This window comes from Trichechus manatus, unplaced genomic scaffold, assembly GCF_000243295.1.
Source record: "Trichechus manatus latirostris isolate Lorelei unplaced genomic scaffold, TriManLat1.0 scaffold00151, whole genome shotgun sequence".
In the NCBI taxonomy this organism is placed as follows: domain Eukaryota; kingdom Metazoa; phylum Chordata; class Mammalia; order Sirenia; family Trichechidae; genus Trichechus; species Trichechus manatus.
Genome location: NW_004444087.1, coordinates 797,458 through 816,636, shown reverse-complemented (window position 1 = coordinate 816,636; position 19,179 = coordinate 797,458). Strand labels below are relative to the sequence as shown.

At 39.8% G+C, this 19,179-nt stretch overlaps 1 protein-coding gene across 1 annotated transcript in view; it reads left to right on the top strand.

Annotated features, from left to right (window-relative positions):
• SDK1 (sidekick cell adhesion molecule 1) overlaps positions 1-19,179 on the top strand; it is an 819,863-nt gene that overhangs the window by 673,825 nt on the left and 126,859 nt on the right. Inside the window, exon 27 of the mRNA XM_004385956.1 lies at positions 3,148-3,246. Within this exon, the coding sequence (XP_004386013.1) occupies positions 3,148-3,246 (99 nt within the window). The remainder of the gene's footprint in view (positions 1-3,147; positions 3,247-19,179) is intronic.

Here is a 19,179-nt window from a genome sequence, read left to right as displayed (position 1 = left end):
TGCAGACCATGTGGTTAGCCCTCCCTCTACCTCAGACTCTCAGGGAATACGGGCACTTCTGAAAGGGGAACTGGGACATGTAGGTTGTTTCCTTGCAAAACTGAAGCTATAACGTGTGAGTTTCACAAATGACGAGTAAAAGGGGGCATTTTAAAAGATGTTCCTCAAAACTAAGCTGATTATGATAGTTTCTTCCTAAAGTATATGCTGGCAAATCACAGAATTTTTTTTTTCCTTTTCTCACAGTCCTGATATAAACATACCCCCCCACCACCACCACCACACACACATTTCAGTGTAATTCAGATGATCAGCCTTGGTAATAACTAGGTAATAAGCAGGTGCAATCAATGCCTAGGAAGCCTGACTTCAGAATTTGTGTATCTGTGAGCTAGGCCTGGCTCCTGAGCCTGGGTTCTCCTTCTGGCCTTTATTTTACCCAAGTAGTGGTGTCAATTACCAATTGAGATGTTTCAACAAATGGATGCAGTGCTGGAAGTGCCCACTTGTCTATGCCAAGAAATTTGGAAGACAGCATCCTGGCCAACCGACTGGAAGAGATCTATATTTCTGCCCATTCCAAAGAAAGGTGATCCAACAGAATGCAGAAATTATCGAACAATATCATTAATACCACATGCAAATTAAATGTTGCTGAAGATTATTCAAAAGCAGTTGCAGCAGTACACTGACAGGGAACTGCCAAAAACTCAAGCAGGATTCAGAAGAGGATGTGGAATGAGGGATATCATTGCTGATGTCAGATGGATCTTGGCTGAAAGCAGAGAATACCAGAAAGATGTTTACCTGTGTTTTATTGACTATGCGAAAGCGTTCGACTGTGTAGATCATAAGAAATTATATAACATTGCAAAGAATGGGAATTCCAGAACGCTTAGTTGTGCTCATGCGGAACCTGTACATAGATCAAAAGGCAGTTGTTCAAACAGAACAAAGCAATACTGCCTGGTTTAAAATCAGGAAGGGTGTGCAGGAGGGTTGCATCCTTTCACCATTACTTATTCTGTCTGTATGCTGAGCAAATAATCTGAGAAGCTGTGCTATATGAAGAAGAACAGGGCATCAGGATTAGAGGAGCATTCATTAACAACGTGCAATATGCAGATGACACAACCTTGCTTGCTGAGAGTGAAGAGGACTTGAAGCGCTTACTGATGAAGATCAAAAACCACAGCCTTCAGTATGGATTACACCTCAAGATAAAACAAAAATCCTCACATCTGGAGCAATAAGCAACATCATGATAAATGGAGAAAAGATTGAATTTGTCAAGAATTTCATTTTACTTGGATCCACAATCAATGCCCATGGAAGCAGCAGTTAAGAAATCATACAACACATTGCACTGGGCAGACCTGCTGAAAAAGACCTCTTTACAGTGTTAAAAAGCAAAGATGTCACCTTGAGGACTAAGGCGCGGCTGACCCACGCCATGTTATTTTTAATCACCTTATATACATGCAAAAGATGGACAATGAATAAGGAAGACCGAAGAGTTGATGCCTTTGAATTATGATGTTGGTAAAGAATATTGAATATACCGTGGACTGCCAGAAGAATGAACAAATCTGTCTTGGAAGAAGTACAGCGAGAATGCTCCTTACAAGTGAGGATGGCAAGACCTAGTCTCACATACTTTGGACACGTTATCAGGAGGAACCATTCCCTGCAGAAGGACATCCTGCTTGGTAAAGCAGAGGGTGGACGAAAAAGAGGAAGACCCTCAACGAGATGGATTGACACAGTGGCTGCAACAACAGTCTTAAACATAGGAACAATCGTGAGGATGGCGCAGGACTGGGCAGTGTTTCGTTCTGTTGTGAATGGAGTTGCTATGAGTCGGAATGAACTCGAGGGCACCTAACAACAACAGCGGTGTCACCACACGTTTGAAATTTAAAATACTATTCTCAGCATAATAGCTAGAGGCAGATTTCAACAGCCGTTGAATAACTGCAACACATGATTTTATTTTGTATTGATCGGTCATTGGTCACTGCCTTTTACCTGGTAATCAATCAGTTATTAAGTTCCAACAAGAAGTTCTGATACTGGCCACCCAACTTATTTGCCTAATCATTTGAGTAAATATATTGTACAAGGGCTATGACCATGTTACCAAATGGTTCCAAAATATATCACTGCTTTTTAAATTATTGGTGCACCTGTATCACACAGAAGAATTATTATATGCACGTGTTTATCAACTCTTAATTTTCTGTGACAGTGCAGGAAGGGGGTGGTATGTATAACAGAAAAGCCATTGAATATAAACATGTTACTTTTTCAATAATTGTGACCTCCATTTAGAAGGAAGGACTTCAAGGCCTTCTCTAATATCTACTTTGCTGATGTCAAATCCAGTAAAAGAATCTGAGTTCATATTGGTGAAATCTTTACTTTCAACTTGACAAACAGTCTGCATATGGAGTAATTTTGTGACTGGTATACTAGTTTCATGCAATTTCTCACTTACACTGTTTCCTGCATAGTTTCTGAGCACTGCTTTTGTTACTTGGAAAGCATATAGGCAGGATTCAAAATAAGATGATTCTCAAACTCATTAGGGAGCCACAGGGAGCCAGTTATATTCCAAAAGTCATTTGCCCCAAACTTAGAGTGTTTTACAAATGAAGACTATCATCAGTGGTAGTTAGCTAAGCTGTGGTAGGTAGGTGATATGGTATAAGATATGGTAGACAGTAGATGGTAGGTAGGTGGTATGGTATGTAATATAGTAGTTGGTAGATGGTATGATGGATGGTAGATAGATGGTATAGTAGATGGTAGTTAGCTAGGCTATGGTAGGCAGATGGTATGGTAGATGGTAGGTAGGTGATGGGGAGATGGTAGGTGGAAGGTAGGTGGTATGGTAGATAGGATGGTAGATGGTAGTTAGCTAGGCTATGGTAGGTACGTAGTATGGTATACAGTATAGTAGGTGGTAGATAGTAAGTAGGTGGTATGGTATATGGGATAGTAAATGGTATGGTAGATGGTAGATAGATGGTATAGTAGATGGTAGGTAGCTAGGCTAGCTTAAAACATCCTTTGTAACTTGTCATGTACCCACATAACATTGAAATGATATTTGAATCACTAGGATTATTTTTTTTTTTCCATCAGCCCCAGGCCCACCAGTGAGACTCGTCTTTCCGGAAGTGAGATTAACATCAGTACGAATTGTGTGGCAGCCCCCAGAGGAACCCAACGGCATCATTCTGGGTAAGGGAGTGCAATGATGAAAGAGACTATCACTCTGAGAGAAATAACAATTAGATGGATTTTTCTATTTTTACTGGATGATTGAGAAGTAAAAGAAATCACGTCTACAGCAGCTTAGCATTTTCTGAGCTAGGATGATTGTGGGCCTCTCTGCTGTTTTGTGAGCTAGGCGCCAAGGTTTCCTGGGGAATAGAATTTACATTTTGTTCACCCAGGATTTTTTTCATTTGTTCATGGTTCATAGCAATACCATTTGTAATTGACCTTCCATTCAAATATGAAATAACCAGGCCACTTTGATGTGTGTTTGGAAACAACAGGCTAGTTTTTCATCGAAGACATAAACCTGAGCTTTGCTTCTGAGGTCCTGGGAACATCTTTCTTCTGCTACAGGGCATGCACCTAATCCTTTTAAGAAGTTGCTAAATTGTATACTTTAGGTCCCAAGGAATTTGTTTACTTTTAACTTTTCGTATGGAGAAGCAACTCAGATAATAGTTGATAAAAAGCCTTAATTTTTCCCAGTTCTACAGAGGCCGCAAATTATACTTTAAAAAATCGTCAGGTTCTTTCTTTATTTACCCATTTGCCAAGACAAACTAAGGACTTGCTATGTGCCAGGCATTGGGTATGTAGTGGGAACCAAGGAATGAATAAGATACACTCACCCTCAGGATTGTAAAGGAGATGTCGCAAGTGACGATTCACTGTGATATGTGATGCAATAGTGATGCCATTAAATGCCCCGGAAGCGGTTCCTTCTGGGGGTGGGGGCATTGCACAGGGATAGAAGGCTGCTTTTGAGCTGGATCTTGAAGGTAAGTAGCTTCCATCTGTGAAGAGGGAAGAAGGACGTCCACTTATCCAAAACAGAAAGTTGTTTGCCGGTAGGAGAGTGGACAGATAAGGACTGGGATATGGCCAGGCCAGGGTATGACCCACTCGGCGGTGGAGAATGTGGTCTGTAGGCCCAGACTTGTCAAACTGGGCGTTTACAGGGAAGGAGATTGGCATGCAATATTGCTCCAGACCCAGGTCAGCACTCAAATATGGTATTTACCCAATCCTAACCCACAGGAGGAGCCCTGGTGGTGCGGTGGTTAAGAGCTTGTCTGCTAACCAAAAGGTCGGCAGTTCGAATCCACTAGCTGCTCCTTTGAAACCCTATAGGACAGTTCTACTCTTTCTTTTAGAGTCACTATGGGTCAAAATCGACTCGATGGCCACCAGTTTGGTTTTGGTTTGGTAACCCACAGGAGGGAGTCCTGGGTGGTGCAAATGGTTAAATGCTGGACTACTAGCTGAAAGGTTGGGGATTCGAACCCTCCCAGAGGTGTCTCAGAGGAAAGGCCTGGCGATCTACTTCTGAAAGTTTACTGCCTTGAAAACCCTGTGCCCTATGGAGTAGTTGTACTCTGCAAACTTGGGGTCTCTATGAGTCGGAATCAACTTAATTGTGACTAACAACAACGACAGCCTGCAGGAAGGAATCCCTGAGTGCTGCAGTTAAGTGCTTGACTATTAACTAAAACGCTGGTTGTTCAAACCCGACCAGAGAACCTTGGAAGAAAGTCCTGGCCATCTACTTCCAAAACATTAGCCATTGAAAACCCTATGGAGCACAGCTCTACTCTGTACACATGGGGTTGCCGTGAGTAGGGGTCGACTCAACCACAACTGTGTTGGTTTTTTGGTTAACTCACAGGAAACCCCTAAATTGGTTAGCTTGTGTTCTTGTGATTAACAGTAAGATGATAAATCTGAGCTTACAAATATGTGGTAAAAGATACCACTTTTACCTGCTTTGGAAGCTGGGATTCTCAGATTTTGTTTGGAGAAAAAGTTTACTTCATTGAGAAAAAAGATTTGGGAGCTTGCTCTAAGGGCACTGGGGAGCCTTCCAAGGATAATGAACAGGAGAGCTACAGGGTCAGATCTGCATTTAGATGATGACTCTGGTGCCAAGAGAAGGGTGGGTGGAAATTTATTGAGTGCTTGCTTCATGAAGACAGAGTCTAGAGCCTTCCTATGTACACGAGAAGATCATGACCGCATTTTTCTTTTGACAGTTTCTTGTGTGATTCCTTGACATTACTACCTACAAGTCTTTTGTTTGGCGACCCCATGTATGCAGAGTAGAACTGTGCTCCATAGGGTTTTCAGTGGCTGATTTCTCAGAAGTCGATCTCCAGACCTTTCTTTTAGTGCACCTCTGGATGGACTTGAACCTCCAACCTTTCAAAGTGCGTTAACTGTTTTCACTACCGAGGGACTCGTCTGGCCCTGCTGTTGAGTCGATTCCAACTCATGGTGACCCCATGTGTGCAGAGTAGAACTGCTCTGCAAGGTTTTCAAGGCTGTGACCTTTCAGAAGCAGATCACCAGACCTGTCTTCAAGACACTTCTGGGTAGGTTTGAACGACCAACCTTTAGGTTAGTAGTGAGCATTTAACTGTTTGCACCATCCAGGGACTCCTGATATGATTATAGTATTTCTGAATTAGATGACCTTTGGAATTACAGATTCTTGCTATTAAAATCACAAATGAGCAGCTGCAGAAGGCATTGTTGAGGTATGCATTTCAGATGCTGCTCTCACTGAAAGCCATTTGCAACTCATGACTCAGGCTCAGAGCCATGAGCTGGAGACCCCAGGGGAGCGGAGGGTCTGCAGGAAATGTGTCTCCAGCCAGTAGTGTGATTGAAGCCACTGGAGCCACACTCAAGCAGGGCCTGCCCCTGACACCCTGCCCAGGCTACAGCCTCATCTGGAATAAGCAGGGCTCAATATCTGATTGCCCAGGGGACATCCCAGCATGCTGTGAAACAGGAACATTCTAGAGGCACGGAATGTAAAATTCTGACGTGTTGCTTGCCGTTCCAGGAGCCCATGAGGGCTGTGTGAAGAATCAGGGTTTCCCCAGCGTGGCTGAGCAAGGGGGCCTTGGAGCCCCTGGCTCCCACTGCTAACTCTGTAGATACTTCCAGCGGGTCTTGTTGTATATTGTCTCTGTGCTGTGGCTGTAGCCTCCTGGGCCTGTAAGAATCAATTGTGACAGTGGGACTCAAGGGTAAAGGTGTGGGAGGAACGTATACTTCACTTAGTGTGCTGCTTTTTCTCTCTTTTTTAAAATAATATTTTAAATTGTGTTTTTGATGAAAGTTTACACAGCAGTTTAGGTTCCCATTCAACAGTTTCTATGCAAATTATTCAGTGACATTGGTTACATTCTTCACAATGCATTGGTAAAACGAAAATCATACTATACCAATAATAGAAATCAACGGAAGTTTATTTAATATACAATTTGCAAATTGGAGTAACATTTCAACTTGAGAGTCAAAAATGTTCCAAAGATGAGAAGAACTTCCAAAATTCTTATACCAAATCTTATGGGCACTGCCATGGAAAAGGGCCAGGACAGAACTGTTAAACAGTTTGTGGTCAGGAAGGATTTCATACAGCATTGTCTTGAAGAACAATTAAAATAATTACTGATTTACCCTAAAACATAGCTCCCAGTCTTACCTTTGGAGACTGTTTCCCAAAACTGATCGAATTCTTCAAAACAGCACAATGCCCAAGCCAAAATGGTCTTACTAGTTTATCTAGACCATTGTTTGACTCAAACGTGACTGTTTAGAAACCAGTTTCTTCAAGCTTCAAGGTTCAAAAGGACACCTAAGGGCAAATAGCTTGGGTGGGTCACCTCAACTCTGTGGACCCCAGAAATCTGGATTCCAGGAGAATTAAAAAGTATTTCTCAGCGTGAACATTCTCATTATTTCCGTTCTGGTTGTTCCATTTCCAGTGCTCTAGTTTCCCTGCCCCCTCATGTTCTCATCTTTGTTTTAAAGAAATTCTTGACCATTTGGTCTCATACAGATGTTTTTTAAAGGAGCAAAGTATTGACGGTGATATTCTTTATTTTGTGAGCCAATCTGTTAAAAGGTGACCTCAGGGGCTAGTTTCAGTTCAAGGTTTAAAGAATATCTCAGGACAACAGTCTTGGGGAGTCCTCCACTCTCAACCCATCCAATAGGTCTAGATTTTTTAAGAATTTGAGATTCTGTTCCATGTTTTTCTCACATACTATCAGGGTCCATCTATTGTGGCCCTGATTAGAATGGTTGGTTGTGTTAGCCGGACACCATCTAGCTAGAACTCTCCTGGTCTCTGGGTAGATGAGGCCATGATTCATGTAACTATTTGTCCTGTAGACTAGTTTCTTCTTTGAGTCTCTTGTTTCCTTCTTTTTCTTTTGCTATGGGTGAGTAGAGACCAATAACATGTGCTTATCTCTTACCATAGACAGATAGACACGTATCCTACTCTAGATCCCGTGACTTTGAACTACACATCCAACATCTTCCCTGCATGCACAGGGAGGTTCTGGCCATTCCACATACCTGGTCCTCTTCCAAGAAAGACTCCCTGCCCCTGGGGACCCCACTGTCCCTTTAGGACTCAAGTTAGTTCTCCTCTCTACCTAGAAGCTTCTGCCACCTCCCTCCACACCTGTCTCTACCTGGGTTAGATACCTTTCCTCTTTGTTCCCAAAGCACCTGCACCCACCATCATCTCATGAGTCTGTCTTACTGTCCAACTGAGACTATAAACTGGTTTTTTAATCTTGTTATTTACTTGTAAAAGTTTTATTGTGGTAAGATATATCTGGCAAAAGATTTGTGATTTGAACCATTTATAAGTGTATACTTCAGAGATGTTAATTACATTCATTATTTTATGTAGCCACCACCACTATCCATTTATAAAAACTTTCCTTCACCCCAAACAGAAACCCATACTGCTTAAAGCAATAATCCCCCACTTTCCTTCCCTTGCCCTATGTTGTGTGCCATCAAGTCAATTTTCAGCTCATAGTGATGCCATGTGACAGAGTAGAACTGCCCAATAGGGCTTTCTAGGCTGTAATCTTTATAGGAGCAGATCTCCAGGCCTCTCTTCCATGGTGCCAGTGGGTGAGTTCAGACCACCAACCTTTCGTTTAGCAGCCAAATGCTTAAGCCGTTGTACCACCAGGGCTCCTTATGCCATAGCCCATGGTAGCTCCTAATAAACTTTTCTCTCTATGCATTTGCTTATTCAGAATATTTCATATAAATGGAGTCATGCAATATGTGATATTTTGTGTCAGACTTCTTTCACTCAGCATAATGTTTTCAAGGTTCATCCATGTGGTAGCATGTATCAGAACTTAATGAAGTTCTTTATGTCTGAATAATATTCCATTGTATGGAGATACCACAATTTATTTACCTGTTCATCTGTTGATGGATACTTGGGTTGTTTCCATCTTTAGGCTATTGTGAATAATACTGCAGTGAACATTGGTGTACATGTATCTGTTTGTGCGCCTGCTTTCAATATTTTTGAGAATATATCCAGGGGTGGGATTGCTAGGTCGTATGGCAATTCTATGTTTAACTTTTGGAGGAAACTCGCAAGTGGTCTCCACAGTGGCTATACCATTTTACATTCCCACCAGCAATGAATGAGGCTTTTAGTTTCCCCACATCCTCACCAACACTTGTTATTTTTCCTTTTTCTAATCATAGCCATCCTAGGGGGTGCGATCCCTATCAAAATTCCAACAGCTTTTTTGCAGAAATGGAAAAGTTGATCCTTTAAATACATATGAAATTACAAGGGGCCCCATATAGACAAAACAATATTGAAAAGAAGAACAAAGTTGGAAGACTCACATTTCCTGATTTCAAAACATATTACAAAACTACAGTAATCAAAACAGCGTGGTTTTGATTTGTATTGCAATAATGACTAATGATGTTGAGCATCTTCTCACGTACTTATTGGGCATTTGTATATCTTTTTTGAAGAAATGTCTATTCAAGTCCTCTGCCCATTTTTTAATTGAGTTGTTTGTCTTTTTTTTTTTTTTTAATTGTAAGAGTTCTTTTATATTCTGGATATTAAACCCTTATCAGATATGTTGTTGTTGTTAGGTACTACAGTACTACAGAATAAAACGCTTCCTGTTTCTGCACCATCCTCATAATCATTGTTATGTTGAGCCCAGTGTTGCAGCCACTGTGTCAATCCATCTCATTGAGGATCTTCCTCTTTTTCACTGACCATCTACTTTACCAAGCATGATGTCCGTCTCCTGGGACTTGTCCCTCCTAATAACATGTCCAAAGTATGTGAGATGAAGTCTCACCTTCTTTGCTTCTAACAAGCATTCTGGCCGTACTTTTTTCAAGACAGATTTGTTCATTCTTCTGGAAGTCCATGGTATATTCAATATTCTTCACCAACACCATAATTCAACGGCATCAATTCTCCTTCAGTCTAGCTTATTCATTGTCCAGCTTTCCCACGCATATAATGCAATTGAAAACATCATGACTTGGGTCAGGCGCACCTTAGTCCTCAAAGTGACATCTTTGCTTTTTAAGAGTTTGATTGTAGATCCAAGTAAAATGAAATCCTTGACAACTTCAATATTTTCTCCATTTATCATGATGTTGCTTATTGGTCCATTTGTGAGGATTTTTGTTTTCTTTATGTTGAGGTGTAATCCGTACTGATGGCTGTGGTCTTTGATCTTCATCAGTAAGTGCTTCAAGTCCTCTTCACTTTCAGCAAGCAAGATTGTGTCATCTGCATAACACAGGTTGTTAATGAGTCTTCCTCCAATCCTGGTGCCATGTTTTTCTTCATATAGTCCAGCTTCTCGGATTATTTGCTCAGCTTACAGATTGAATAAGTATGGTGGAAGGATACAACTCGATGCATACCTTTCCTGACTTTAAACCATGTAGTATCCCCTTGTTCTGTTTGAGTGACTGCCTCTTGGTCTATGTACAGGTTCCTCATGAGCACAATTAAGTGTTCTGCAATTCCCATTTTTTGCAATCTTATATATAATTTATTATGATCCACACAGTTGAATGCCTTTATATAGTCAGTAAAACACAGGTAAACATCTTTCTGGTATTCTCTGCTTTCAGCCAGGATGCATCTGACATCAGCAGCGATATCCGTTGTTCTACGTCCTCTTCTGAATCTGGCTTAAATTTCTGGCAGTCCCCTGTTGATGTACTGCTGAAACCGCTTTTGAATGATCTTCAGCAAAATTTTACTTGCATGTGATATTAATGATATTATTTGAAAATTTCTGCATTCTGTTGGATCACCTTTCTCTGGAATAGTCATAAATATGGGCCTTTTCCAGTCAGTTGGCCAGGTAGCTGTCTTCCAAATTTCTTGGCATAGACAAGTGAGCACTGCCAAATGGAAACGCTGTATCCATTCGTTGAAACATCTTGATTGGTATTCTGTCAATACCTGGAGCCTTGTTTTTCACCAGTGTCTTCTTGTGCAGCTTGGACTTCTTCAGTACCATCAGTTCCTGATCATCTGCTACCTTCTGAAATGACTGAATGTCGACCAGTTCTTTTTGGTACAGTGACTCTGTATATTCCTTCCATCTTCTTTTGATGCTTTCTTCATCGTTCAATATTTTCCCTGTAGAATCCTTCAATATTGCAACTCTAGGCTTGAATTTTTCTTCAGTTCTTTCAGCTTGAGAAATACTGAGCATATTCTTCCCTTTTGGTTTTCTAACTCCAGGTCTTTGCACATTTCCTTCTAATACTTTACTTTGTTTTCTCAAGCTGCCCTTTGAAAACTTCTGTTCAGCTCTTTTACTTCATCATTTCTTCCATTCGCTTTAGCTACTTCACAACGTTCAAGAACAGGTTTCAGAGTCTCTTCTGCCATTTATTTTGGTCTTTTCTTTCTTTCCTGTCTTTTTAATGACCTCTTGCTTTCTTCATATAGAATGTCCTTGATATCATTCCACAACTCGTCTGATCTTTGGTCATTAGTGTTCAATGCATCAAATCTGTTGCTTCCATCTTTCACATTTCCATCACTAGTAATTATTAATGCATCTTGATTACATGTTCAATCAATTTCTGACTGCAGAAGTTGTTAAAAATCTTCAGTTTCTTCACCTTTGGCGTTAGTGGTTTGTGCTTAAATTTGAATAGTCATATTAATTGTTCTTCTTTGCAGGTGTATGGATGTTGTCCTATTGCTGACAGCATTGTACTTCAGGATAGATCTTGAAATATTCTTTTTGACAATGAATGCAATGCCATTCCTCTTCAATTTGCCATTCCCAGTATAGCAGACCATATGATTGTCCAATTCAAAACGGCCAGTACCAGTCCATTTCCATTTAGTAATGCTTAGGATATTGATGTTCATGTGTACCATTTCATTTCTGATGATTTCCAATTTTCCTAGATTCATACTTTCTACATTCCACATTCTAATTATTAGTGGTTGTTTGCTGCTGTTTGTTATTATTTTGAGTCACGCCATCTCAGCAAATGAAGGTCCCAAAAGCTTGACTCCATCTACATCATTAAGGTCGACTCAACTTTGAGTAGGCAGCTCTTCCCTGGTGGTATTCTGAATGACTTCCAACCTGAGAGGCTCATTTTCCAACACTGTATCAGACAATATTCAGCTGCTATTCATAAGGTTTTCACTGGCTAATTTTTTCAGAAGTAGACTGCCAAATATATGGTTCCTAAATATTTTCTCCTGTCCTGTAGATTGTGTCTTTAGTTTCTTGACAAAGTCCTTTGTTATACAAAGGTTTTAATTTTAATGAAGTGCATTTTATCTATTTTTTCTTTTGTTGCTCATTGTTTTGGAGTCAGGTCTTGAAGCTTTACTTCTATGTTTTCTTCTAAGAGTTTTATGGTTTTAGTTCTTATATTTAAGTTATTGATCCACTTCAAGTTAATTTTCACATGTGCTGTGAGGTAGGGGTCCAACTTCATTCTTTTGCACGGGGAGATTCAATTGTTACAACATCATTTGTTGAAGAGACTCTTCTTTCCCCTTTGACTGGATTGTCAAAAATCAATTGCTCATAGATGTATAGGTTTATTTCTGGATTTTCAATTCTGTTTCATTGGTCTGTATGTCTATCCTTATACTAGACCATGCTGCTTTGATTACTGTAGCTTTATGATACGTTTTTGAAATTGGTAAATGTGATTACCGATTGTTTGTTTTTCTTTTTTAAGATTGTTTTGGCTATTAGGGCCCACTGCAATTTCATATAAATATAAGGATCAACTTTTCCATTTCTGCAAAAAAGCTATTGGAATTTTGATAGGGTTTGCATTGAATTTGTATATTGCTTTGAGTAGTATTGACATCTTAAGAACAGTAAGTCTTTCCATTTAATGTGTCTTTCCATTTATTTAGTTCTTCTTTAATTTCTTTCAGCAATGTTTTATAGTTTTCAGTGTACACATCTTTCACCTCACTGGTTAAATTTATTCCTAGTTATTTTATTCTTTTAGATGCTATGGTAAATGGAATTGTTTTCTCAATTTCCACTTCAGCTTGTTCATTGCTGGTGTATAGAAACACAACTGATTTCTATGTATTGATCGATTACTCTGAAAGTTTTCTGAATTCCTCTATTAGCTCTAGAAGCTTTCTTATGGATTCTTTGGGATTTTCCGTATATATAATCATGTCATCTTCGAATAGAGGTAGTTTTGCTTTTTCCTTTCCTCATCATTTACTTTTAAAGGTGTCTTTAAAATTTGTTTTTCTGACTATAAAAGAAGTTTTAAATGCTAATTCCGATAACAATGAAATGCCATTTCACAATAATCAGATTTGGAACAAAAAGAAAGTCCGATAATACCAAGTATAGATGAATATGTCGTGAAACACGGCCTCTCGTACACTCCTATTAGGAATGTGAATTAGTACAACTATTTTGGATAGTAATTTGATAGTGTCTAGGTAGGGAAGATGGAAATGTCTGTACTCCACATCTGAATAGCTCTTCACTTCTAGGAATTACATCCTAGAGAAATCTTCGCACGTGTACACAGGGGCAAAGGCATGAGGATATTCATCATAGTATTTTTTTCAGCACCAAAAATAACTGGAAATAATACAAATGTCCATTAATAAGTCAATGTAAAGGTAAATCATGGTCTGTTCACACAGTGGATAACAATATAGCAATGAGCTAGATCTATAGATATCAACATGAATAAATCTCACAAACAACTATTGAGTAAAAAAAACAAGTTGCAGAAGAATATTTACAGAATGAGAGTGTTTCTGTACATTTTAAAAACTCTACAAACATTGCTAGATATCATCTATGGATGCATGCAGGGGCATCTGACCTCCTTGTCTAAACTTTGCAAGGGGGAAAAGGAATCGAAATCAACAGCCCAAGCCTGATTCCCATGAAGCAGAGGTCAGACATACCACCTCTCTCCAACATTTTTACCAATTCTGACACCAACCATCCCTCCCACGGCACTCTCTACTTCTCTGCTGGGTTCTATAATTTGTTATAATGCCACACAGAAGTCACAGACCATACTCACAGTTATGGGGTTTATTAGGGAAGTAACAGGTTACAGTTCAGGTTCTGGAACACTCAGGATACAGTTATTCCATCAGCACAGCCTCTTCTCAGCCACGCCCACAGGCAGGTCTCTCTGTGGCCTTGGCCCCTTGGTCAGACCTCTGCCCTGCTTGGGCAAGTGTAACAAAACTCTTTTAGCTCTGCTAATAAGTACCTAGAAGCACCCAACTCTGCCAGTAAGCATTAGCCCAAAGGTGCTCAGCTCTAGCTCCGTCTCTGCTGCCACTATTTCTCTGCCACTGCTTCTGACCGTCTTTGTTGTTACACCTCTCTCTTTCTCTCTCTATCTCCTGGTTCCGGGAGCTGCTCAACACAGGGATCCCAGGTCCAAAGGTCACACTCTACTCCTGGCTCTTCTTTCTTGGTGGTGGTGAGATCCTCTCTTCCTGCCACTGGGATGGCTATTTTAAGCCTAGTGGGATGGCAAAACTGACCAATACCCTTGTTAGAGTTCCATACACCTTATTTGCATGGTCCCACCCCCACAAGGGTGCCACCTACCTTATTTGCATTATTATCAAGCTATCCAATCCCCTTGGTGGTCCACAAGCACATCGTTTTCCATAGTCCCACCTAGTCATTTGGTGGGAGTTACAAAGACTATGGCTAGAAGGGCCATATTAAGTAGTTCACTGCACCACACATGCTTACAGTAAAAATATAAAAACCTGCAAGAAATATACCCTAAATTGAAATATTACTTCTGGGAAGAAGGAATGGGAAGTGGATCCAATAGGGTCACAAGCATAGCTTCAACTTTTTGTCATATTTTCTTTATTAACAAAAAATTTAGACATCAGACAAATGTGAAAAAATTTCAAGATTTGCTAAATCAGTGTGATGAGTACATGGGTGTTTGGTCTATGTTATTTTAAGCATTTTCCTGTATGTTTAAAATATTTTTTATAAAAAAGGACACATATAAAATGAAAGTGACACCTTCAATGTAAAATTAAGAAAAAAAGGAAATTCCAAAAAATAAGAAGAAAATGAAAATCACACACATTGCTACCATCCAGAGATAAATAATGCCAATATTTTTTCTCCCAGGCATTTTTTCTAATATTTTAATTATAAAGTATTTCATACTTACAAAGGAACATCCCTGTTCCAGTATATTTATAAGTTATAATGAATTATAAAATAAATAACACAGCTGTTCCTGCCACCCAGTTTCAGACATAGAACTTCACCAGTACCATTAATGCCCCAACAAGAGGTAAATACCATCCTGAATTTTGGATTCATTGTCCCTTACTTTCCTTTGTGGTTGTACTAGATAGACAGATGGCTATATAGATTGATAGATAGCTGCCATCGAGCTAACTCCAACTCTTGGCAACAGAATGATACAATGCCCGGTCCTGTGGTCCTGTGTCATCCTCACAACTGCCGACACGTTTAAGTCCACCATTGTAGTCGCTGCACCAATCCATCTCACCAAGGGTCTCCCTAGCCCTCACTGGCCCTCTACTTCAGCAAACACGATGTCCTTCTCTAATGATCGATCCCTCCTGATGATGTATCCAAGGCAAGCAAGTCGGACGGTCTTCTGTTGTGATCTATAAGGTTTTCACTAGCTGATTTTTGGAGGTAGCTTACCAGGCCTTTCTTCCTAGTCTGTCTTATCCTGGAAGCTCTGCTGAAATCTGTCCACCCTGAGTGACCCTGCTGGTATTTGAAATATTTGTGGCATAGCTTCCAGCATCTTAGCAACATGCAAGCCACCACAGTATGACTAACTGAGAGACAGACAGTAGACTGCATATATATAGTTAAGCCTAAACAAGCTAATGTTAGTTTTGCGTGTTTTTGAACTTCATATAAATTCTTGTTACGTATTTTTTTATGATTTGATTTTTTCTTTCAAACTTGGTGAATTTTATCTTTGTAGCTGCCATCGACTGCCATTTAACTGCTCTATATTTCAGTTCTGGATATAGCAGTGCATTCTTTGATTCTCCAGACGTTGGGCATTTGGGCTGTTTCCGGTTTTTCTATTATGACCATGCTGCTGTGGCATATTTGTGTTGACTCCTGTTGCACGTGTGGGAGGATTTCTCTAGGGTCTACACCCAGGGATGACCTTGTTGGATCACAGGGTTTGTGCATTTTCAACTTTACATGATAATTCCAGACTATTTTCATTAGTGCTTGTACCAATTTATATTCCTAACAGCATGTATATTGTTGTTATTAAGTACCGTCGAGTACGTTCAGACTCATAGTGACGCTATGAACAACGCAATGAAATGTTGCCCTGTCCTGTGCCATCCTCACGATCGTTACTATGTTTGAGTCCATAGATGCAGCCGCTGTGTCAATCCATCTTGTTGAGGGTCTTCCTCTTTTTTGCTGACCCTCTACTTTACCAAGCATGATGCCCTTCTCCAGGGATTGGTCCCTCCTGATAACATGTCCAAAGTAAATGAGACAAAGTCTTGCCATCCTCACTTCTAAGGAGCACTCTGGCTATACTTCTTCCAAGAAAGGTTTGTTCGTTCTTCTGGCAGTCCATGGTATATTCAGTGCTGAGCATGTTCTTCCCTTTTGGTTTTCTAACTCCAGGTCTTTGCACATTTCTTTATAATATTTTACTTTGCCTTCTTGAGTTGCCCTTTGAAATCTTCTGTTCAGCTCACCAGCATGTATTCCCATTCTTTACATCTTCGCTATCACTTGGTATACTCTGAATTTTTAAAGTTTTGCCATTCTTGGGAGAAAAAGGTGGAAAAGAACCTCAAAATCTTAAAAAATACAGGCTTACTGGACTGGTTGAGACTAGAAGACTCTCTGAGACTATTGCCCTGAGATACTGTTTAAACCTTGAACTGAAACAAGCCTGAGGTCAACTTTTATCTAAATGATAGATTGGCTCAAAATAGTGAATATCACCCGTGAATGCTGTAGTGCTGTGTTCCTTTAAAAAAATCACCTATATGACACCAAATGATCAACAATTACTTTAAAAACTTTAAAAACAAAGATGAGATAGTAAAGGGACAGGGAAACTAGACTAACGGAAATGGAACAACCAGAACAGAAATAATGAGAACGTTCACACATGTGAAGAATGTAACCAATGTGACTGAACAACTTGTGTAGAAATTATGGAATGGGAACCTAAACTTCTGTGTAAACCTTCATCAAAAGCACAATAAAATATTATTTAAAAAAAAAAAAAGCTTGCTATTCTGGTGGACTTAAATTGGTGTCTCATTGTGGTTTGATGTTGCATTTCCCTAATAATTAATGAGGATGAGCACTTTGTCTATTGGCTGTTTCTAGCACCACATTTAATTGTGCTCATGAGAAACCTGCACATAGACTAAGAGGTGGTCGTTCAAACAGAACAAGGGGATACTACATGGTTTAAAGTCAGGAAAGGTATACATCAGGCTTGTATCCTTTCACCATGCTTATTCAATCTGTATGCTGAGCAAATAATCCAAGAAGATGGACTAAATGAAGAAGAAGGCAGCACCAGGACTGGAGGAAGACTCATTAACAACCTGTGATATGCAGATGACACAACCTTGCTTGCTGAAAGTGAAGAGGACTTGAAGCACCTCAGCATAAAGCAAAAATATTCACATCTGGACCAGTAAGCAACATCATTATAAAGTGAAAAAATATTGAAATTGTCAAGGATTTCATTTTACTTGGATCCACAATCAATGCCCATGGAAACAGCAGTCACAATATAAAATGACATATTGCATTGGGCAAACTGGCTCCAAAAGACCTCTTGAAAATGTTAAAAAGCAAAAATTTCACTTTGAGGACTAAAGTGTGCCTGACCCAAGCCATGGTATTTTCAGTCACCTCCTGTGCATATGAAAGCTGGACGCTGAATATGGAAGACCGAAGAAGAATTGATGCCTTTGAATAATTGTGTTAATGAAAAATATTGAATATACCATAGACAGCCAGAAGAATGAACAAATCTGTCTTGGAAGAAGCGCAGCCAGAATGCTCCGTAGAAACGAGGATGGCAAGACTTTGTCTCACATACTTTGTTATCAGACTGGACCAGTCCCTGGAGAAGGACATCATGATTGGTAAAGTAGAGGGTCAGTGAAAAAGACGAAGACCCTCAAGGAGATGGATTGACACAATGGCTGCAACAATGGGCTCAAACATGGCAATTATTGTGAGGATGGCGCAGAATTGCAAAGTGTTTCATTCTGTTGTACATAGGGTAGCCATGAGTTAGGGTTGCTAACTCGAAGGCACCTAACAACAACCCCCAGGCAGCCATTGGCCTCGTCCTAAACTCACTGCAAGGCTGTTCCCATTTCATTTTCAGTCTCTGTCATTTCTCCTTCCTTTATGCCAATTCACTTAGAAGGTTTTCTTTTTTTTCCTTAACATCGTATTTGCCCTTTTTGAAATATCTTCCTGGGAAGTTTTTTCAGGATGTCTGGTTTACCACATTGACAAAGTCAGAACACCTCTATGTACTTCAGTATTGTTTGAGCTTTTTACACTAAGAACATATTCAAGTACTATAATATTAAAAAAAAAAAATCAGTTATAATTCAAAATAAAGAAATAAAGACTATTTCCAAATTTTTCAGTCATAAACAATGATGTGACTAACATCCTTTGAGGTAAATCTTCATGGCATTTCTGATGATTTCCTCAGGCTATATTCCAGGAGATATTCTGCAGAATTACAGAACATTGACCATTACAGAAAGACAGAATTAGGACCATTTTTAAGGATCTTGACATACAGTTCCAATTTTCTCTCCAGAAATACTGTGTTAATTAGCACTCCTACCAGCTCTGTCCATGTCACCCACCTTCACCCAACATTAGCTGTTAATTTTTTTTATCTAGACCAGTTTGATAGGTGAAATATAATACTTGCATTTTGAGGGGATACTTTCAAATGTTTATTGGCTGCAAGTAGTATTTTTTCTTTGAGGAATTTCCTGTTCACGTTCTTTATTTTTCTCTTGGGGATTCATCCTTTTCTTGTCGATTTTTAGGTACTCTTTACACATTGGTGGTTACTATGTATTGAATTGTATCCCCCCCCAAAACGAGCATCATAAAATCCTAACCCCTATACCTGTGTTTGGAGCCCTGGTGGCGCAGTGGTTAAGCGTTTGACTGCTCACCAAAAGGTCGGCAGTTTGAATCCACTAGCTGCTCCTTGGAAACCATATAAAGCAGTTCTGCTCTGTCCTATAGGATCGCTGTGGATCAGAGTCGACTTGATGGCAACGAGTTTGGTTTTGGTTTTATACCTGTGATTATAATCTAGTTTGGGAATGGGTTTTCTTTGTTATGTTAATGAGGCAGTATTAGTGTAAGGTATGTCTTAAGTCAATCTCTTCTGAGATATAAAAAGAGCAGATTGATAAATCAACGAAGCAAGCAAAGATGGGGGAAGATAGATGCCACATCACATGAAAATCACCAAGGAACTAAGAACCAAGGATCTTCCTCC